The 24492-nt window shown below is 38.6% G+C and overlaps 1 protein-coding gene across 1 annotated transcript; it reads left to right on the plus strand.

Moving 5' to 3' along the window:
* The first annotated feature begins 1799 nt into the window (after positions 1–1799).
* Positions 1800–22465, plus strand: LOC149286245 (R-spondin-1-like). Its single transcript, XM_089494336.1, has 5 exons — positions 1800–1890; positions 14747–14938; positions 16277–16423; positions 16925–17113; positions 22308–22465. Exons 1-5 carry the CDS (start codon positions 1800–1802, stop codon positions 22463–22465), a joined length of 777 nt encoding a protein of 258 aa, XP_089350462.1.
* Positions 22466–24492: the final 2027 nt, after the last annotated feature.

Below are 24492 nucleotides of genomic sequence, written 5' to 3' on the forward strand. Positions count from 1 at the left end.
GAATTTTAAAATGCCGCCCCCCTGCTTATCTACCCTTTCTCTCCCCCCGTCCCTGCCGCCCCCTTGTACTTACCTTTCAGTAGTCCTGTGGCGAGTCTCCCTGTTCGGTCTCGGTGCCGGCTTGTAATGCTCAGCATTACAAGCCGGCACCGAGACCGAACAGGGAGACTCGCCGCAGAGGACAGAGAGAAGGGCGCCGAGCGGGTACTGACAGCTTGGTAAGCGAAAACCTCTCGGCGCCCCTTTCTCTCTCTTTCGCTTTAAAAAAAAAAAAAAGGGCTTGGGGCGGCAAAGTGCCGCCCCTTCAAAAGTGCCGCCTGGAGCGGTTGCCCCACTCGGCTCCATTGTCAGGACGGCCCTGTCTACAAACTCTAGTTTTACAGACTCATAGTAAATGTACAAAGTAAAAAAGTTACATAACTTAACTGTATATATATACATTCTTCTTATATGAAGCTCTTAGACAATGTACTCTTAGACAATGGATAAAAGTCAGTGTCAATAAAATTATCACAACAGGTTTGTGGACAACTAATGTATGCATTTACTGGTATATTATTTGCATTATAGTGGGACAGTGCTGCCATCTTGTTCCATTACCAAAACCCTCATGTTTATGTGCATGCCAATTATAAATTCCATGTTGAATATTTTGGCACTATGTAATGACCTCTAAGAACAGCAAGTGTCTCAAACTTCTTCCTGATGATATTGCAGTTTATGCGGGGGTCATGCTACAATTTTTCCTTTATTGCCCTGAAGTGACATCTGCTGGTTAAACTAAGAAATCTTCCATCGTGTGAAATAATACATTCAAAATGCCAGTGCATAGGGGTAGATAAAAGCTATGCATAATTCTAAATGAGATTTTTTTAGCATTCTTGTTCAATATCAGACATAGCGTGGAGCTGTTTGTATCTAGCAGGTGGCTTCACTTATGTAATTTAGTGTCCACTGACCTTAAAATGCTAGGGACAGTTTAAATCCCCAATCTGGCCAAGTTAAGTACAAGTAGAAATAGTGTGTATAAGTGCATGCTCCTTTTTACATTTTAATTTAGAGTCAGAAAGAGTTTAAGTCGGTGTAGGTGGAACGACAGGTGCAAAGAACAAACTATAGCCTAACCTGAAGTTAAATATATAAATACAGCATATATATATATATATATATATATATATATATATATATATATATAAAGCACTTTCAAAAGATGGTCAGCTTTATTCAAAGTCAAGTCGACGTTTCAGTCATTGCTGACTTTCCTCAGGACATGAAACGTCAACTTGAATAAAGAGAAATTGTTAATTTAAAGACCTGGAGTGCTGACCATCTTTTGAAAGTGCTTTATATGGAAACTGCTGGTTACTAGCACCAGGCTTGGGAAATTTGGAATGGTGTGCAATGGACTTTGTGAGTAAATATATATATATATATATATATATATATTATCTAGTCAAGGCACTACTGTTGTTACAAATGGGAAATAAAGCAACTAACAATGTCCCTATCTTTTATCCTGTGCAGGTGGCTTGAAGATTCCATATGCTTTATCTGATGTAACTGATTCTGGCAAAACCCAATGGGACTGGATCCAAGCTCTTTTGGCCAATACAAGAATGCACACAGAATCATGCTACTTGCTACCTAAGAGTCATATGATTAGATTGGATGGTCCTGTAGCAGGCATGTACAGACTTGCAATAGTGATCACACCTAGCAGATACTGAGACAACCACAAGGGTGACAGTGACTCCCTCCAATCAGCCGACTTTGCATGTACTCAGTGCTGGAAAGTTACTATGCAGTTTGGACTGTTTGCTGTGCTTGTTTTGATGTTGATGGATATTGCAGACAGCAACAAGGTTGTGAAGGGGAGGAGACACAAGAGAAGTAAGTATCCAATCTCCAATCTCATTCTAAGAAACCTTTGCTAGACAAATTCTGGGCCATTTGTTCAAGAAGACAAGTAAGCATACTGATACAGGAGAAAAGAGAAGTAAAGAAAATAAAGTAAATACTTACACTATACTTATTTCAATATTCACTAACAATATAGTAAAACAAAAGGACTATATATATTATACAGAGTGTTGATATTTAGGGCCTTAGCTAAAACAAGTTTAGAAGACCATCAGTAAACAAACAAAGCAAGCAAATGATTTAATTACACAAAAACTTAGCCAGTTTTCTTGTTACAGTAAATAATTAAGGACCAACAAGCTTTATTGATTACACTTATACAATAACTTACAAAATAGCACACAATGTACACATTTCACCGGAGAAGCTCAATTTAATGGGAATAAGAGAGAATAGTAAATGTCCAAGATATTTACAACTGGCCTTTCAAATGGTGACACTGGGGGTTAAGAAAAAACAATCGGAATGGTGCTGGTAGTAGGATTGAACATATAGTGACTGCATTAGAAAGGAAAACAATTCTACAATTGTGGATGAGGTCCAACAATATAAATTTTCCAAAACAAATTATACTTTTTATTTCTAATGGATTGGTTAAATGCGGTGACCATGAAAGCGGTAAGAGCCACATTATTAACACTAGGAAAAACTTTACTAATACATTTGACAGAAATATTGTGAGAACCCAGCACCCCATGATGTGACCCCATATAACAGATGTGATATATGTTAATTTTGTAATTGCAATCACAAAGGGAGCAGATACCAGGAGCTTATCAAACACCAAATCACGTTATCGATGTATCAGCAGGTTTTTTCCTCAGGAAATAAAGAAATAAATATTTCAGAGAGTAAAATGTATGTACTTTTTATAGAGATGGATACATGATTCAAGTTTCCACTGGTAATCTGGTCAGTGTCCATATAAAATGAAACGAGTCACTGACTCAAGCTTTCACTGACGGGTTTTGCCCGATACTCTCGGCTTCCTCAGTCGAGATGGTAACAGCCAAGTTCTTTACCAAATTTTAAAAGTCTTCAAATACACAGAATGGTACAGTCTGCAGGTAGTGCAAGGGAAGACTTTTTTAAAAAAGCTTAAGGAGGCACGAATAACAGGGAAAGAGGAAGTATGATCGCACATACAGCTCCACAAGGGGCATCAAAATGACAAGCTTATCCAAATAAGGATTAAGAGAATTTTGGTTTCATTTGATAAAGTTTGTAGATAAGCTTGTTGACTTCAAAGATGTTAACAGTGTTAATCATGGTTCCAAAAACGCATACCAAGAAATAATTACAATGTGCCTTAAGATATTTCTATACCGCAGTTAAGGTAAAAGCTATAATTTACACATTCTGTAACTTTAGAAGTATCACACCTGATTGGATTTGTTAGGTGTATTACCATGGGGAAGGGTACGTGTAAGGTGGCGCAATTTCTAAAATATTGTGATGTGAATGTTTCTACTACTTTTTTTTTTTTTGGAAAACAATCAAAATTGAGTACCTTAGGCATTATTTCAAGGTCTGTTAAAAGACAACGGTAAGCACAACTATCTCCCTGTAGATGTCACCAATGGCATGTGGCCTACTCATACTCCCTACTACCTGTGCTGATAATGGTTCCATTTCAAAGCAGGTTCAACTGGGTACAACATGTGATTGATAGACTAATAGACAGAATAAATTGTGTGAAGACTTCTATAATATATGCTCAGGATGCAGACTAATTATGAAAGTACTGCACATTGCCCTATGACAGGACAGCTGCCAGGCTGACACACTGAGAGTGTGTTTTGCAAGCTGCTGGATGCTGGGATCCGCCTGATGCCATGTAATCTACAGGAAGTGCTTGTCTAAGGGATGCAGTAAAGAGAGCATTACCCTGGAATTATCCATCTATTTATTTTGCTAATCATCAGATCAGAAAGGGAAATGCAAACAGACTGACTAAGCCTGCTTGCAATATATTTGTTTTTAGAGAAGAGAGCTTTGTAGTTTGTTTTCAGATAGTTTTAGTTCACAAACACGTATAAAGCAAATGTTAGTGTGCCTCTTGGCATGTGTTAGTGAAATACGATTAACAAAAACCAATAGAGGCATTAACCTGAATTAACTGTAATAGGGATGTTGCCAATAGGAAAGATGAGCAGCTCACAGCTTTACATTTTGTAATCCAGTAGGATGAATGAATGGATGGATAGATAGACAGACATGTGGAAATGACGGACAGATAAGCCCCCCATTCACTAGTCTTATAGTGGCCTTTCCACCGGGCACCATATAACTAACAAGCAGTACTGGTAGTTTGTGTTATTAATAGTTTACGTAAAGTATCATATATGGAAAAAAAAAGAATCCAAATTCCACATTGGATCAGACCTCTAAAGATTAACATACCTTGTAACTCTTTATTTGCATAACTCTCCATAGTAACAGAAGAACGTGCCAAGTAGAATTATTAGTCTAGAGGAGTCTAAAAAGTGGTTAAGCGTATATTACTAGTATGGCCTTGAAAACTAGGATAGTAAACAAAAGAGGATGAATTTCAACATCTGTCATTTACTAGACATTAATAAGTAATTTTTCTGCCCTGGGTTGTTTTCTTATCTCATTTTGTAGTATATCGCTCCAGAGAATGTTTCCACTGCTCCAGAGTCCAGTGACTTTATACCACTCCAGCCAACACTTGGCATAGTGCATAGTGATATTTTCTTGTGTGCAGCAGTTCAGCCATGGACTTGTACAGAAGTTGCTTCCAGAAGCAATTTGGAACTCTGTAGTGAATTTTGCTACAGAGGACAGGTGATTTTCAGCACTCAGCAGCCTCCCTCTGTCATGGTCTACCGCTTTATGGCTGAGCTATTGTTACACCTAGAAGCCTCCACTTCTTAATAATTGCACAATGGACAAGGGCAAATGTGGCATCATACAACAGTGCCATGTTTAACTCCTTCACTACTGTTTTTTTGGTACCCAACATACCGTACGTTCTTTGCCATTTTTACCAAAATTGAGCTTTCATTTGAAACCATGGAACCATGCAAAAAATAATTGTGACTGCTAGAATGTAAAAAAAACTATACAAAAATAAAATAAAAAAAGCTTTTTTCCAGTTTTGCTTAGAATTTCTTCTACACAGTAGATGTCACTGGTGAACAATGACCCAAATTATGTTCAGCATCTCGTGACTACAGTCATAACCACATACATACTTTTTATGTTCTAGAGGGCCACATCCATCCCTTACATAGTACCCTATAGGGTAGTATTTTTTATACTTCTGGCATAAGGGGTTTGGGAGTAGTGAACAGGTGTTATACTTTTTACACATACTGCTAGGACAATGGGATGTTGCAATGAAATTATTAAATTAGGGATATCTCGTACATCTTCTGTATGCCATTGATGTCACAATGACAAAACTGAGCTCACTGTATTTTTTATTTTTCATTACAAAAATAATTTTTTCTTACTTTTTTCCAACTTTTTCCCTTTGTGGGAAGAGGGAGTAACTTTGTTTCTCACTCGCTTACCTCTAATCTCTCCTGCACTCATCACATTGTGATCAACACGCAGGGCTCTTTAGACTTGTATTGCTGATCGCAATGTGTGTGATCAGCCAATAACGGGAACATTCAGACATCCCAACAGGGTCTAGACAGACATTACTGAGTCAGTCTTGTCCTCAAGTGACCTTCTGGAGGGTGTCAACAGTAATGCCACATACAGGATTCCTTAAATAACGGCATACCGGTGCCATTAAACCTAATTGCTCGTCCCAGTGGGCATCTTGACACAGCTTTTAAGGACTTGCCTGCACATCCATAGGGTTACAAAGGGAAATTTCACATTCTATGATGGCGCACTGTTTAACGTCACTGAACTCTTCAGGAGGGCCCATTATACTGCCAATATTTGTCTGTGGCAGTGGCACGCATATATAAATTTCATAAGTTGTTGACAGAAAGTGCTGCCCCATAATATGAGGAATGTATAAACTCACAGAAGGTCATCAGTTTACAGGTGCTGATCCATATATATTATATGCCCTTGAAAAATGGACAATGTAGCAACCCTACTAAGGATCATCTGTTATTGTCAATTGCAGTGCTTTGCGAAAGTTACAATACAGATCAATACAGACGTGGGATCTGAAAAGATCATGTCTCTTAACATGCTTTCTTAGCAAGGACATGAGCTCATCGATTTGCATCAAATATTAATAGTGCACAGGGGTATTTGTTTTTCTTTGTGAATTTGTTGGTTAAAAAGGTTTAATTGTCAATGTAGGGGTTTAAAGCAATTTAGCAGTTGTGCTTCAAGAAGTGTTCCATTAGGAGAAATTTGATGCAGGCCAGATATGTCTGGGGACACCAAGCAAAGAATAAAGTGCTATGAATTTTAAAACAACTAAACAATCTTCTTCACAACCAAAGTGTTTCTGCTTTATATGGAGAAGTAACTTTTCAAGTGATTTAAGGGGCAAACAGCATGAGATAAACAGAGACAATCATATCACACTTAGACAATTTTGTATTTAATGCCAAATAAGACATGGATATGCTATTTTTGTAGACCCCTAATAGTCCTTAAGCACCAACAACACCACTCTATAACAGCATCTCAATGACCAATGCCTTCATTTTTCCTCCTCAAAATGACAATCCCTGTATAGGCCTTGTGCAGCTGCCTTGTTTCAGTGCCTTTCATACCATCCTCCCAATTCAACTGGACAAGGAAGGACCCTTTTATTTTAGAGGGAGTGATTATGAGTGGGGTGAGGACTTTTATGTGATTATGGTACTGTTGGTAACTGTAACTGATAATGGTACACTTTACTGTATAATGCCCCCCAACTGTACTCAACTGTGCTTTGCAGGGGCTTGTGTGTGTGTAAGGGCAGTGTACATGTATATGTTTGTGTGTAAGGGCAGTGTATATGTGTGTGTAAGGGCAGTGTACATGTATGTGTATGTGCAAGGGCAGTGTACATGTATATGTGTGTGTAAGGGCAGTTTACATGTATGCTTGTAAGGGCAGTGTACATGTATATGTGTGTTTAAGGTCAGTGTACGTGTATATGTATGTGTGTAAGGGCAGTGGAGGGAGGGAGGCTAACATTAGCCTTTTTTTAATAAAAAAAAAAAATCTCTGCTGCTGTGGACTACTCTTCCAATGATGCTCAGCCAGCATTATGTTGGACACCTGGCTGAGAATCATGGGAATTTGATTTCACAGCTAGCATCTGCAGCTTTACTGTTGCTGCACTTTCCATGACGCTCAGCCAGCATCATGGAAGAAGTATGACTGGCTGAGCCTCATGGGAATTCAATTCAATGTGTTGGTTATTTTTAATATGCATGACTGTGCTGACAAAAATTTAGCGTGTTTTAAGTGGCTATGCAAGCGTAACATTTTAAATTGCAATCGCTTGTATTGGTGAGTTCCGCGAGATTTAAAATAAAAAAAGAAAGTGTCCCTCTTTCACATTTTCAAATGTTGGGAGGTATGCTTTATAGAAAAAAGTATTGGGACACCTGACCAATACACCAACATGGACTTTTATGATATTGCATTCTAAATACATAGACATTAATATGTAGTTGGTCTCCCCTTTGCAGCTATAACTTCCACTCTTCTGGGAAGGCTTTCTACAAGATTTTGTAGTGTTTCTGTGGGAATTTTTGCTCATTCATCCATTTGTGAGGCCAGGCACTGATGTTGAACGAGAAGGTCTGGCTCGCAATCTCTGTACAACAAATATTTTCGATGAGGTTGAAGTCAGGGCTCTGTCTGGGTCAGTCACATTCTTCCACACCAAACTCATAAAAAATCTTTATGGACCTTGCTTTGTGCACTGGGAAACAGTCATGATGGAATAGAAAATGGCCTTCTCCAAACTGTTCCTATAACGTTGGAAGCAATGTCCATTTTGGAATTTTTTATTGTATAATAGGTAAATATAATTATATAACTGACCATTGGTACCATACCTGGGAACTTCTGGGCTCCGGCTACCCAGACCCTTCCCTTGCGGAACGCGGCCAGGACTGCCCATTGAAGTCAACGGGCAGTCCCGTGATGTCGGTGGGAGGTCCCCCTGATGTCAATGGGAGATCCCCCTGACGTCAGTGGAGTTCCCGCTGACGTCAGTGGGAGTTCCCGCTGACGTCAGGGGGGGTTCCTGCTGACGGCAGCGGGAAACACCCCCATTTAAAGGGAAAATGGGCCTGGGGACAGGGCCTGTAAAGGGGAGGATTCGGGTCTTGACCCGGAGAAGCGGTGCTTCATCCGGAAATCTCCGGATCAAACCCGGAGAGTTCCCAGGTATGATTGGTACTGGCTGGGTTAAGAAAACAATAAAATATACTGTATATCTTACACCAAAAGCAGATAAATTACCAGTGCAGAGGAGTAAAATGAATATAAAACAAGCACCCGAGGCAGAAATCCTATTTTCTGGTTCATGAGACGCTTTGCAACTGCACTGTATGAGCCAATGGGCCTGGACTGGCAAAAACAAGCTAATCAGGTACCCAGGGTCTATAGGACCATACTATATAAAATTTGGATGATATTATGTTTACTTTTACTAATAGAATTATCAAATTAAGGCAAATACATGCCAGCCACAGTATAAAAAGCATATATATTTATGTATATATATATATATATATATATGTATATATACATACATGATTTAGAATACTATTCCATTTTTTTAAATGAGAACTATGCAAAAAACTTTGTCAAGGTAACCACAAACCACAAGCAGAAATATAATCTTAAAGGATCTCCTGGAGAAAAGAGAGATGCAATTTGCTTTGGTTGTTTACAGGATATAACAGTCTTTTATAGCTCAGAAATATAAATAATTCTACATTCTTTTAAGGGATGAGGTTATAAACCCTTACAGCATATAATGGGTTATGCATTTTTGGAAAACCATTGTTACCACAAACTAACACAAATATTGTAGTTTATAATGAGAAGTCCTAACACTGCTAAATATGATATGTACTTGTGTGGCAAAAAAAAAAACTGCAACGTCAAGAGTTATGAAACATGTTGGGGGTTCAATACAAAAAAAAGCCTTTGGTGCAAAGTTTGAAAAGTAGTCATTTTACCATAGTAACCAATGGAATGGCCCAATCAGCAGGGACATTTCATTGGTTACTGTGGTAATAAGACCATGTTTCAAACTCATTATTTAAATATTACCCCTATGGTGTTAACATTCCAACTGTAAAGTTTGTTTTGTGCATGATGGATAAGGCCAAACGGGAATCAATGTAAGACATGCTGTCTACAATAAGAAAATATGCTCTAGCCCAGTGGCCCAGTAACTATGGTCAGACTCCAGATCTGTATATACCACAATTTTTTTTTTTTACTTTTTAGTCTGGATGTGTGTTAGAATAACAGGATTTATTTTACAATTACTTGTTAGAACATAAACCTCAACCCCGCATTTTAGCATCAGTGTTTTTAAGATGCTTTCACTATATCAGTATTCTCTTTAGTCATGTTTTATTAGCATACATGTATACAGTATAGCTTGTTTACTTTCTACCCCACAAATTACATTTTTATGGCTTTCTACTTCACTTTCCTTTTGTACCATGATGTACCTAATTTGATTTTCAAATTCCATTTCATTTTATCTGAGACATAATAGGTTACCCACAGCTCTAGGGGATTTCAATAAGCAGGGAACAGCCAGTAAGAATGATGCTTGTGTCTTCATATGTTCCACATTCATATGTACTTTTACCTACATGGGCGTCTTGTGTATCTACATTTTTTATTTTCTGTTACTTTTATGATTTCGTTAATTATAAAAATATAGAAATAGATCCCCTTAACGCTGCATTAAAAGGTACCAAAAGAATGGAGAAAAAAATGGCAAAGGAAGGAAGCATCGGACACCTCCACAGATTCAAGGCTAAAGTATACTTAAGCCCCCTTAGCCCCCACCCAGCAGTGCCCAATGCTAATTCTTATTTTGACATGCTATTATTATTAACAAGGTTGCCCTCATTCTCGACACTACAGGCTGCAGTACTTACGTATTGTATGTACTTGCTGTGGCCTGTAGCTCCCTCACTGACACTACATACCGGGAAGTGACATTGTTTCTGGGAGAGTAGCACAGTGAGGGAGCTACTAGAAGTGACAATACTTTCAGGGTGTGGTAACGAGGGACCTGCTACAGAAAACATTACTTACAAGATGTGTGTGTATGTATTGTGACACTGTGAAGCCCCAGGGAGATGTTTTGTTTGGATTTTTCTGGACACAAGTCTATGTATGTGTGCATATTATGTGTTTTTAATATAGATAATAGAACAAGGAGAAAAATGAGAATGAGGTATACAAAAAAAGGGCAAGATGGTAGAAAATTTGAGGACAAGAAGAAGAAACTCTTTTTTGCACTTTACATATATTGTTATTTGCACTTTTGTATGCTCCTCTCCTGCTTTTCCAATATTTGTTAATTATGAACTACCTCACTTTCCCAGTCAGGGAGTTATTCCACCACATAGAATAAATCTTACTGTTACATGCTAACCTTTTCTGTTGTATTTAATTTAATGTAATGCCTTTTCAGTACTTATATTATAGTATGGTTGGGGTTACTGTATTTTTGATTGAATGCCTTTAGTGAGTGCCCACTTCTTCTTCAAAGTGGAAATCAAACTGCCAAATTCTCAGAAAGAGAAAAGAGGCAAAAAGAATGAGGCTAAAACATAAAAAAAAAAGAAAATATGTGTATTTTTTATTTGCTATTTAAAAAACATCTTTGCTGGATAACATACATAGTGTTGTAGGTTTGTCATGTATGTAGTTCAAGTAAAGGTTCATAATTATGTTTCTAATGTGAGATGTTTCCTGGCCAAGTATGAATGAAGAATTGCTTCTGGCAAAGGTTTGAACATTTAGCGGTATTAGGAATGTCATGTTGTTAAGTGAACTGTCATTTTTATAAAAATATATACTTTTTTTGTTCTTTTAAACGTGAAAGGCCTTCTGTGGTGGAGAAAGTATGTACTGTATGTGCTCGATTATAAGACAAGGTTTTTTGCAGAGCAAATGCTCTGAAAAATAACCATCGCCTTATATTCGAGGTTGTCTTCTAATCAGACCTCAAATAGAGGTCTGACAATAAGACTAAGATCCAGATCCCTGCAGCGCTGCAGGGGACCCGGAACCTCCTCTCGGGCAACCGGTGGACGTCTGTGCGATGCGCGCAGACAACCTCCGTTGCTGCCGTCACTTCCTCTGGGGCTTCGATGTCGGACATGACCTTCCAGTGCTCAGTCATAGAAGCCCCCAGCAGCAGCAGCGGAGGTTGCACACCTATACTGGCTGCCCCACTAGACACCAAAGAATCTGAAGCATGGGGACAAGTCTAGGGATGCACTGGTAAGTCGGGGGAGGGTAAGAGTGGCATATGAGGGGTATAAGGGCTTTCTGGAAGCAGAGTGGCATATAGGGGGTTAAAAGGAATATCAGGTAGGCAGAGTAGCATATAGGGGTTAAAAGGAATATCAGGTAGGCAGAATGGCATATAGGGGGTTAAAAGGAACATCAGGTAGACAGAGTGGCATATAGGGGGTTAAAAGGAATATCAGGGAGACAGAGTGGCATATAGAGGGTTAAAAGGAATATCAGGCAGGCAGAGTGGCATATAGGGGGTTGAAAGGAATATCAGGGAGGCAGAGTGGCATATAGGGGTGTATAAGGCATATCTGGGGGTCAGAGTGGCATATAGTGGTGTATAAGGCATATCTGGGGGTCAGAGTGGCATATAGGGGGTATAAGGCATATCTGGCAGCAGAGGAGCATATCAGGGAGGCAGAGTGGCATATAGGGGGGTATAAGGCATATCTGGGGGCAGATGTGAATAAATGGGGGCAGGTTGGTAAATAAGAGGCAATAAAAACAAAAAAAATTTTTTCTCAATCATAGTTTTTATTAAATATGAAAAATATATTTATTAGTAAAACTTTTTTTTTTATATTCAGGCTTTTTCTTTTTCCCCCCTAAATTAATAATCAAATTTTGAGGTCTTATAATCGAGCAAATATGGTATTACTGTAGTTTTGTTACATATGTAGAAACAAAACAATAACGGGAACGCTCTAGTCATAATTAATCATTCCCAAGAGTTCCTCCGGGTACTGCAGCGTCTTGGGACTCACCCCCAGTCCGTGTACAAAAGCAGAGATCCTCAAGAGATGCTAAACACACCCAGGAGTAATGGAAGCCAGTACAGCAAGAAAGTAAAATCAAGAGAAACTATTCCTGTCCTTGGATGGCAGCAACCAACATTCTCCACCACTTCACCCCTCACATTTTTGTAAATATTTTACTATACACTGAAGAAATGACACTCTGCTACAATGTAGTAGTACAAGTAGTGAGTTTACAACCTATATAACAGTGTAAATTTGCTGTCCCCTCAAATATAACTCAACACACAACCATTCATATCTAAACCTTGGCAACAAAAGGGAGTTCACCAGAGCTTCGCAGGTTGCCACTGGAGTCCTCTTCCACTCCTCCATGTCGACATCACAGAGCTGGTGGATGTTAGAGACCTTGTGTTTCCCCCACCTGGCGGCAGCGGTACTCTACGGTGGCGTCTGACCCCGCGGCGTCGGACTCCGCGGCGGGCCGCGCCCCCTGGAGTGTGGCGCCCTGTGCGGTCGCACAGGTCGCACACCCCAAAGGCCGGCCCTGCCTATGTCACATCCGCCCACATCAGAGTGAGCTACCTAGCATGATTTGTGGACATGTTAAGCTTAAATCTCAGTTTCAATTCTTGAGGATTATCCACCATAGAAAAAAGTTAAAATTACAGGACATTTTCCTAGGCAGACATACCGTATTTTCCGGCGTATAAGACGACTTTTTAACCCGTGAAAATCTTCTCAAAAGTCGGGGGTCGTCTTATACGCCGGGTACTGAAACTTACCGAGCCGGAGAATCCCACGAAGCCCCTAACGTATCTCTAGGGGAGGGGCGAGCAGAGAAGCCGCCTCCCCTGGGCCGGTCTTCAGGGCCGCGCCGAGGTAGGTGCAAGATCGTGATCTCCCCAACTAGTCCTGATCAGCGGGAGCCCGATGAGCAGGGCTGGTTGGGGAGATCACGACCTCGCTCTAACTAGCCCAGCATTAGGGAGCTTGAGGTCAGGTGTGTACGTGTATATGTGTGTAAAGGAAGGGTTGAGTGTATGTCTATACATGTGTGTGTGGACAGGCATATGTTAGGGAGAGCTGACCCACCCAATCCAAGCAGGCTTTGTATACAACAACCAGCCAATCACCGGTAAGGTACATTGCTTGCCGTGATTGGCTGGTTGTTGTATACTGAGTAGAGGGGTAGTCTTATACGGCGAGTATAGCCCAAACTCTATATTTTAACTGGAAAAGTTGGGGGTCGTCTTATACGCCCAGTCATCTTATACGCCGGAAAATACGGTACATATTAACTGATTGAACAGTTAAACGTTATGGTGGGAGAAGCCTAATAGCAAGTGTGATACTAGGAAACGTGAAGCAGTGGTAGATGGGGAGTGGGTTAATTGGTTAGTGTGACCTACTGCTACATCACATGTTTTAAATTGCCGTTTCGTTATTTGTGGTAATTGCTTAACACAGGGATTGCACAAACTAAAGTATTAGAGGCTCACATGCTTTCTCTTGAAACTTGTTCCAGTCCTAAAACATTACATCATGTATGGCATTTATGAAGCCTTTACGGTCTGTTATAAATTTCTGAATTATTTTTTTATTCATAATAAAGTTCTTCCCAATGAAAATATATTAAGGTTCTTGCATATGTTCTATAACACTTTGCAACTCTAGAATCCAAGATATTGCATAGTACATTTAAAGCTTATTACTATGCAACATCCTCCATTTATACAAGAACACATGGTTATCAGTTTCCGAATGCCCTGTACAATTACTTTCACCCCTCCAGTGCACTTTGTGGAGTACTTATGAGAACATTTCAGCTGTAACACAGTATGGGTGATATTAATCACTGCAAAAACTTATTTAACATTCCAGGATTTGTGATTTTTTTTGGTAAGCCTGGCTTAGATCCAGCATATTGTGGTCAGTATCTCCCTGTCAAAACCATGAGCATTTAGACTCTAAAAACTGTACTCAACTATGCAGTTTGGAATTAGAGCTTAATTGATTGAGGATGTGAGCCTTCAATAAGTGTGTCATACTGAGTCATTTATTTCTCTATTTGGAACATAGGTATATAATCAACTTACACTTTACCCAGGGAAACATAGGTAATAATTAAGCTATTAATAGATACATGGTTTAAGACACCCATGCACGTAATTATCACATCATATCATGCAAAACATGACATGAGGCTTTCCTCTTTAACGTAAGTCTTACATGAACAGTTAAATACTTCTACTGGGAGAGTGAAGATGACTGCCCCCCTACTATACCAAAAAGATTTTTAATGGTTGGAGAGGGGACCTTGGTGTACCACCACTCATTTTGGGTTCACGTGGATGATTCAGATTGAAATGGTTGAAGCTGTTTACTGTTTCTTTGATGTTCCTGATAAAACTCAAATACAATAATGTAATTTTAAATAAGTATCTGGATAAAACATTACTGATGTAAACAATTTTTGAGTGTTAGAGGCTAACACACAGTCTAGATGCAGTGAAAAAAATAAATAAAAATATCACCATATTTAGGTTCAAGTACAATTTCTCATGGATTAAAATATCTTCTGTTCCACATATTAAACCAAATTCTAATTTCTCTATGTCCAGGAAGTACAGAAGTGAGCTTGATCTGCGCAAAGGGATGTGAAGTGTGTTCCGAGTTTAACGGATGCCTTAAGTGCTTACCGAAGCTTTTCATCCACCTGGAGAGAAATGACATTCGACAGACTGGGGTCTGCTTGCAGTCCTGTCCTGATGGTTACTATGGTAACCGGAGTCGGGAGATTAATAAGTGCTTTAGTAAGTATATCTGTAATTCAACAGCGCACAAGTGCATATATAAAGGAATAAATAAATAATTAAAATACATGCTTAAATCCTGAAATTACAGCTCATAATTTGGTTCATTAATCAGGAGTAGCTCTGTCTAACCGTAGGGTCAGAATCCACTTATTTAGAGTGCGAGAGAGAGACGGGCACAAGTTTGGACAGCTGTATTGGGTAGACATATAAGAAAAGCCTGCCAATGTTTGTGGATAGCAAAGCAGGGATGGAAAATGTGGCTTTTGTGTTAGGCCAAAACAGGATGCTGTGGGATAGGATAAGACAGGTTTAATAGCAATTGCCTTACAGAAGAAGAGTGAAGCTTTTGAGGTCATAAACATGTTTAAAGGCAGTTTGACTAGTTGGGTCCATTGCTGAATAGGGATTCATATTGTTATCGCTTCAGTATCATTAGTGATATGTAGAAACACAGCTGCCTACAATCAAAATGCAATATAGAATAACAATATATCAAAAGAAACAACACTGGTTCCTTATATGTGTACTAAAATGAGTATATGGATATACTTCAGGGAAAGGACCTATGTTGATGCACAGCCCCATGATTGGTTTTCTTGCAGTATTTTCTCAATTTACCTAGGTTAATCTTTAACATGTTTTAACTGTGGAGCTTCAATATTAAAAGGGCAAACGCATGTCCACCTGGCTGTGGCTGGCTAAACACTCTGCCCTGTTGTGTGTTAGTATATTGCCAATAATGTCTTAAGCAAATGCAATAATATAAAATTTGTAATTTTGCAACACCTTAGACACACCTGAGTAATATCTAAATCCTGGACTGTTAGGTGTGCATTGAGGAGCACTGATCTTGAGGAGTGGTCCCAAAATGTCCCCAGGAATGTTAATAAAAAAAATACACCATTTTAAAACATTATTAAAAATTATTAGCAGAGGATATTTAGTACACAATGGCTTGAACTTTTAAGCCTGATATAGACAAAGGCCACCAAGTAATGTATGTAGCTATAGACATTATATATTTGCAACAATTCCAGTTTTCTGTTTGTTCTTCACATAAGCAGAGGTTCTACAATTAGCACAGTTATGGAAGATAGACATATTAACTGATCCACATGTGTGGAGGTCCTAAAACTAAAGAAAACGTGGTGTATTTTAATAAACAACATGGAAACCAAATTTAGCTATATATATTTCAGGCACGACTGCTAGAGCTTTTGTACTTTATGAACTGATTAAGCATATTGTCTAAAAGGAAGTGTGAAGAGTAAAGACTATTTTACTGGGTTAAAATACAAATATACAATATTTTCACTTCTGTGTTCTTTTCCCTAGAATGCAAAATGAATAACTGTGAGACTTGCTTCAGCAAAAATTTTTGCACCAAGTGTAACGAAGGTTTTTACTTACACAAAGGAAGCTGTTACTCATCGTGTCCGGAGGGCTTTGTTGCAGCCAATGGAATAATGGAGTGCATCTCTGGTAAGTGCTTGTTGGTGTGTCTTTAGTGGAGGTCCACTTTAAAGAGGTACATTGTAATATGTAAATCCTGCCTTTGTATCTTAAGGATTCTAGCAGTAATGATATTGCTTGTAACATGAGACCTTTGGGCCCATCCAGTCTGCCTATTTTTCCTGATGTAAGATTCTAACTTCTTAATTATTATTAATATTTATTGTTTTATATAGCACCATCAAATTCCGTAGCGCTGTACAATGGGTGGACAGGACACAACAAGTAGTATGTAACATAACAATTTCACTTACAGAGACAGCAGGTGAAGAGGGCCCTGCTCAAACGAGCTTACCATCTAGTCCGTGAGCTTGCCTTAGGTTCAGGATAGTTGTATGCCTATACCATGCATGTTTACATTCCCTTACTGTATTAGCCTCTACCACTTCTGATTGGAGGATGTTCAGTTTATCTACCACACGCTCAGTAAAGTACAGTACATAAAACTGTGTATTTTCTATTGCTTCACAGCACAATGTGAAATGAGTGAATGGGGACCTTGGGGTCCATGCTCCAGGGCAACAAAGCAGTGTGGAAAAAAGAAAGGCACGGAAGAGAGGAGTCGAACAGTTCACAAGGCATTGCTTGGGGACGTATCGTTATGTCCGCCCACCATAGAAAGGAGGAAATGTAGACTGCCCAAAATTCCATGCCCAAAAGGTAAGAGGCCTAAATACAATTATGTTACTTTTTGTCATATACTATAATTCAACATATTTTATCGACAAGTATGTGGATATTAAAATAAAAATTATACTAAATTCTGAATATTTATTTTTTTATTTTCTTAAGTAATCATTACTCTTAAACTCTTGGCCTGACAGTTACTCTTGTATAATGCAAATCCAGCCAGCGGCCACACACTGCACCACCAGATCTGCTGCTTGAGCAGCAGATCTCTAAAGTATGTGTCACTGTTGGCCTGAAGTGCATATCAAAAAAGCAAATAAAAAGAAAAAGATATATATCTGATTATTTTTATTTTATTACGAATGCATCTATGTACATAAAGCGCCTTGTAGCTAAAAACTCTTCTGTAATGCTAAATTGAAGTAGATGTTAAAATAGTGGTGTGTGTTCTACTGATTTTACTGCTTTTAAGATTTAAATAAATGCAGAGCGTGCCACAGGCGTCTTAGTGGCTAAGCTTACAGAAGCAGATTTCTGTTTATTCTACCTTACTGGTCCAGGAATTTCTCTAGAGCGGGTCTGTAGACTCTAGTTTAGTCTGATAACGTATCATTTGTTAAAAGGGCATTAATTAAAAGGGGCCAGCTGACATTCTTCCTGTATAAACTTGGATGCCCCTCCCGGATGCTATCTCCACAACAAAACCTCAAGCATTGGAGCTGTGATCCATCAGCCCAACAAGAAAAACTGCTTGGAAAATGTATTTAGAACATGCTGGTTTCTGTCTAAATACATAGCCTGGAAGAATCTTTTGCAGCTGTATCCAAAGCAGAAATACAATGAAAGCAGATGAAAATATGATATTTGTTTCTACAATTTTTAATGTTTAACAATATTTTTTTGTTGTTGAAAACTGGACAGCTCCAATGTTATTGGCATTGCAGAATGAACCAAGAATCTTACTGCAGAATTTAGCATGCACCTGACCAATTTTGATCAATCTATAGCAGAGTACAGGCTGTTTTTGAAGAAGAATGCTAATGCACCCGATAATAATGGAAATAATACAATTGCATCACTTTTAAAACTTCATTTACTTACCTGAAATGTAAGGGTTGTAGGTAGAAACTACTTGTCAAGCTACAAAGTGGGGTCACAAACTTTAACATAGTCCTTTGGACAAATGTTTTTTACAGAAATATTCTAAGGCTGCTAATCAGTCTGTGGTCGTGTTCACGAGAACATGTCTGGATGCCACCTCTGTGTGACTGATTGAGCTAAGCCACTCATAATTATGTTAATCGACACATTTGCAAAACTCAAAGGGCAACTACATATTTAAATGTTAGGATTCTTTCAGACCAAACTACTTACAATAGCATGTTTGGATAGTTGATATGTGTAGTTTTTATTCATATAAAAGTAACCATTAAATTGTTCCATATTTTTTTCTCATTTCTCAAACATGCCCAGCAAAGAAACTCTTTTTGACCAAGCCTTCCTTATTAAAAAGCAATACTGTTATAATGCTTTTACTGAGCTATATTTTGACCAGCACACAGGCACAAGCATGTTAATACAGTTATAGTGGTCAGATATGTAAGGTCCTCTTCTTTCTATAGATGTTAATCTATGCTCAGTATTTACCGGTATATGTTCTCAGTGATAACGTTTTTGAGCTCATTTGGTTTGCCTTGACATCACAGTTGAGCTTTTGCATTTTACCCAATTTTGTATCACATACCAGCATCTAATGTACAACAGATGTTGGTCGAATGGTTTACATGATCAGAGTTATCTTGCTGTATGTTTGGCAGATGAGCTTCTGCTTACAAAAAGGGAGATAAAACTGCAACTCATCTGCAAATCAAATTATACCTGGAAACGCTAGGGATTTCACCGGAGACTGTCCCATTTTGTCCATTTAGACACACCCAGCTCCCAAACTTTCCCCCCTCGCACCCACATACAAATGTAAAGATGTTGGGACAAACTCTGCCCACAACATAGCCGACCACACCCATTGACGATATTGACTCTACCTACCAATGACATCAGCCTAACCAAAGAGGGAGGACTCCAGGTAGCTGTAGCCTGGAAGTTCCCAGGCATATGGCCAAGCACAAAATTATCAAAATTAATTTGTATATTTCTGTACGTGTGCTTTGAGCTCTGGTAGTTTTCTATTCGTATTTAATAAATGCCACACAAACTTAGCCCTTGAAACTACCCATTAATAATGGGAGAAAGAGTTGGCACCTCCTACCTCTAAATGATTAATATATATAATATTTATTTATATAATAATAGAAAAAACATCAGGTGTATCTCCTTAAATTAAAGTATGCATTCATGAATATAAAAGTTGTAAGAAGGTGTGGCATTTCATAGGGATCATTACATAGCTTGAGGATCCCTTGTGAATTTTAGCAAAATGTTGAAACATTGAATATGGCAATCCATGTGCAAAAATATGTCTGACGGAGAGTCAGAACAGTACAGTTACACAATTATTGATGGTTTCAGTGATCTGATACATTTTTCTTGCTGTCCTCACTAATTAGAAATTTGGGGTGAGCTTCGAATTTCCTTTTTTGGGTTGGACTTGGACTATATTGCATAATGCTCTTATGAAAAACAGTGTAAACTCTTTTCTTTAAGTTATACAACTGGATTTTGTTAACAGCTTTAACATTGTGAGTTTGACTCACTATGCATTATAAATGTTTCATGATAAAGCACAACAAGATTGGGCTTCCTGGAAAGCATGTAGTCTGTGCAAAGCCCTCTTGAAAGGAATTAGTATAAAATGTCATCTGGGAAATGTTTACGAGTACATCTGCTGTTATGATGTTATATATATTTCTATATCACTAATATTATATTGTTACAATCCCTGGTAAATTAACTTAAGTCAGTGTTCTTATCCAAAAACCTCATCATAAAACCTAAGGAAGCATATGGGAATAAAATCTAATGATAACGGAAGCATATGAATTACGTTATAACCATTTGGTCATCCAACAGAATCAGTGTCAATCATTTAAACATGTCTGGCCATTTTAAGTGTTAAAAACACAGTGCCGCGTCAAGCAGACCTTACTGGTCAATTATTGTTAACTGCAGAAAGGTTGAGTCTTTTTGACCATACACTCAAGGGGTGTGACCTTCACCTGGAAATGCATGCAAAATCACTCACAAATCAATTTTTAATTCTATAGTAAATTGTGTGCTGGAAGGAGAGGTGCTTCCCAGTGGTGCTACATTCAGGGAAGAGCTGACACATAGTTTTTATGCAGGGAAAAGCAAGGCTAGTGGTGTGTGGGGAAAAATAGAGGGAAAAAGGAAAGAGAGAGTAGAAAGGGGGATAATGAAAGAGAGAAAAACAAATAAAGAGGAGAAAGAAAGAGATTTTCCAAGAGATACATAAGAAAGGAAGTGGGTACAGAAGAAGGGCAGAGATGGATAGAGATAGGAAAGAGAAGATAAAAAGAAACAGAGGAAGAGAGAAGAAATAAATACTGATTGAATGATTATGCCATCAAATTATATGTTTCTATTGGCTGTTTAGTATGATTATTACATTTACTGTCTACTGTTCTGGACCTTTCATATACATCACAAATGGGCCTGGAACTGGAAAACTGCAGATAGGAGCATCCCTAGGATTCATATTTATAAGGACATAAAGGGGTTCACAGACAAAGCTGGGGAGTTGGTGCATAGGGCAGGTTTTTGGTACCCACAGACCTGTATGGAAGTTATAAATGCAAACCTCAATGAGGCAACATAACTAGGTATTAGACAATACAATAAAAGGAAATCTCTACCTATGTCCTGGTAATTCCTTCCTTTTGCTTTGTGCTTCTACCCTGAGATACATAAACAAGCAAAGGCATAATGCAAAAACATGTATAAATACAAAGACATCCACACATGCATATACACTGATTTCCAGACACATGGACCCTGTGTTTGCAGCTTTCTCGAGGATCCTAACACAGTAACTCTGTGGCCCCTAGCTTTTCCTTTCAAGTAGAGTACAAAAGGAGCTTCTTATTAGCTGATCCCTCCATATAGCAGAAAGTAAGAAGCTGTTTCTGCCATTACTGATCATATTCCAGAAAAAAAGAACTGTGTTGGTTTCTCCGAAAATACTCTTGCTGCAGAAGAGGCCCTATACACCCATCTGGCCTACCACATCACCAAACACAACAAGCACATACATAAACAGCACTGCAGCAAACAAGAGGCAAGTGGGGGGGGGCCTTGCCACCAGGGGCCCAGGGGCAAATGCCCCTTTTGCCCTATTGTTATTCTGCCCTACAGTTTCAGAGTTATGACAAGTAAACCCTTTATTATCTACCAATGGGGTTGTATTATCAATTTAAATGTTTCAAATAAAAAACAGATATTATTCTGTCCAGTGATTTATTGTATTTATGAAACTGGTGTCTGCCTGGCCTGTTTTATGCAAGGTATAAAAAAAAACAAAGTGAACTGCATTTACTTACTTAAGACCTAAATAAATTAAGTTGTTATGCAGTTCATTCCCCATGGGGCCCCACACACAATTGCCATTTACGGAGCTGAAGGGATATAGTTCCCGTAACACTGCTATATGTTTGGGTTAGAATTTACTGAGTAGAATACTTTGCATAGAGGTACATTAAAATCTTTTTAAAGTCAACAGATGCCTTTACATTATATACATAATAAACTGATGGTAACAAATTAATACAAGTCATTGAAAACTTCTATATTTATCATTCTCTGCAATGCAAAACATCTCACTAAGAGCTACATTAAAAATGTCAGAGGTGAATATTAACCGAGGGATCCATTTTTATTGGGCTGTTGCGCTTGATATAACTTATACCAAACAAGACATTGGGAGTTACAGTATCTCACAAAAGTGAGTACACAAATGACACTCTGCTACAATGTAAAGTAGTGAGTGTACAGCCTGTATAACAGTGTAAATGTGCTGTCCCCTCACATATAACTCAACACACAGCCATTTATGTCTAAACCTTGACAACAAAAGTGAGTACACCCCTAAGTGGAAATGTTACATTATAAGCAGTGACAACTCGAGCTAGATTTGTGTTAACCAAATCTCATTTATGAATTCAACCCTATGTATTATGATGATTATGAATTATTATTTATGTTTATGAATTTTGTGAGTTCTATAACCAACAAATGTGTTAACTGATTGCAGGAGCAAAAGGAAAGAAAAAAGACAATAAAGATGAGCAAGGGAAGGAAAAGAAGAACAGAACTCGGAATAAGAACAATGATGATGGAGGAAACAGGAAGCGTAAAAACCAGCAGCGAGTGACTTCAGTTCCCTTTACTTCTTCTATCCCGGCACAGTAATTGCCATCATATGGTTTGACCACGGCAACAGAGAAATGCTGCTATGTATCTAATGGCTTTTTTGAACTGGAGCACTGCTACAACTTAAGCACCTACACATCTGGCGAAACAACAAGACTCTTACAGTTAAGGAGTGTTGACTGCAATTGATGGATTGTGTCATTTTTGCCCAAGAACTTCTATAAGTATAAGTCACAGGAAAGATGAACTTTATGAATGATACAGAGAATTAATATTTCACTTGGAAAAGGACACCTTCTTGCGATGCAGAGTAAACTACGACTTTTGTAGAAGTTGACCGGAGCCAGTTTTGCCTGAAATTATTCCCATTGTCGCCTCTACCATTAAGACCATGTTTTTAAAATGTATGAGTTAATCTTTGGAGGGTATATGTTAAATTTTTGTGAAACTGTGTTGGCGGTTACCATAAATATGCTTCAGATAATGTTATTTTCAAATTAAAAGAAGGCAAGAATTTAAATGAGGTTGACCGTTAGATGTGAATGATTCTGGGGCAGTATAAAGTTAACTAAAAATGTTTTATTTTCAAACAGTTTTGTAAGTGTTTTATTGTTTATAAAAAGAAATTAAAGATAAGATAAGGAAATTTGACTGCGTGCAAGGTCCTAATATCAGTTTTTTGAGAATTTGGAATATATTTTACATAGGAATGTCATAGCAAGAAGGATTCAGGATGAAAATAGTAGTTCAAAAAATCAATGAGAAAAGCAAAGTACAAATAACTATATTGCTTTCATATTCAAGGGATAGAAGACATTCCTAAGACTTTGAAGGTTTGGTATGTGACCTGGCCTCATTGGCTGCTGAGAAATAGCTGATGAGCTAGTGTATTGTCTCTCAAATCAATTATAGCCAATATTTGGCTTGTCTTTCGCACTTTACCATAGGCTAGCTAACACCTATGAAAGCAGGGGATGACCTGGGTGCAGTATTTCTTTACTGGCACCCACGGTTACTAAGACACACATACCAACATTCAAACTCACTCTTAACATCATACACTCATACAAATAAACTCTAACAATACTCACAGATACATACTATCTCTCTCCCACTCCTCTTCTCCCGGTCTCCCCTCTTGTCTCCTCTACCAGCGCCCACTAAACATAGACTAACCCCTGACACCCTTAACACTGTTTGCTGGCACAATGAATTACACTAACAACAAACACTCACACACATGCTAATACCATACACTCACACACACATGATAGCACTATATACACACTCATGCTAACAATAACACACACTCAACACCATATGCTTACATACATGCGCTAATACCATATGCTTACATGCACACACCCATGCTAACACCATATACTGACACACACAGTCACACTAACACCATATGCTCATACAAAAGCTAACACTGTACACAAACACACACACTCCATACTTACAAATATACATGCACACAGTCGCTCCCCCCATTCCTTACCTAACAGGGAGCCCTGTGTCCAAGCTGCCATGCTTCTACTACAGGGCCATGTAATGCATATTACATTACCTCCAGTTAATCAGCCAATCACATGGCAGCTACTCACTGCATTTAGGCATGTAGATGTGGCCAAGACAACTTGCTGAAGTTCAAACCGAGCATCAGAATGGGGAAGAAAGGGGATTTAAGTGACTTTGAATGTGGCATGGTTGTTGGTGCCAGGCAGGCTGATCTGAGTATTTCAGAAACTGCTGATCTACTGGGATTTTCAAGCACAACCATCTCTGGGGTTTACAGAGAATGGTCAGAAAAAGAGAGGATATCCAGTGAGCAGCAGTCGTGTGGACAAAAATGCCTTGTTGATGTCAGAGGAGAATGGGCAGACTGGTAACCATTCGTTACAACCAACGTATGCAGAATATCATCTCTGAATACACAAAATGTCGAACCTTGAAGCAGTAGAAGACCACAACGGGTACCACTCCTGTCAGCTAAGAACAGGAAACTAAGGCTAAAATTTGCACAGGCTCACCAAAATTGTACAATGGTAGACTGGGAGAACATT

The sequence above is a fragment of the Sceloporus occidentalis genome, unplaced genomic scaffold (genome assembly GCF_023333645.1).
Source record: "Sceloporus occidentalis isolate IW3139 unplaced genomic scaffold, rSceOcc1.0.p SCAF_71, whole genome shotgun sequence".
NCBI classification, from domain to species: Eukaryota; Metazoa; Chordata; class Lepidosauria; order Squamata; family Phrynosomatidae; genus Sceloporus; species Sceloporus occidentalis.

Bases quoted from the DNA above. Each gene is read 5' to 3' on its own strand.
- LOC149286245 (XM_089494336.1), top strand. From the start codon at position 1,800: ATGCAGTTTGGACTGTTTGCTGTGCTTGTTTTGATGTTGATGGATATT. The intron at 1,891-14,746 runs GTAAGTATCCAA...CTCTATGTCCAG, and splicing joins GGGGAGGAGACACAAGAGAA to GAAGTACAGAAGTGAGCTTG. The intron at 14,939-16,276 runs GTAAGTATATCT...TCTTTTCCCTAG, and splicing joins GGAGATTAATAAGTGCTTTA to AATGCAAAATGAATAACTGT.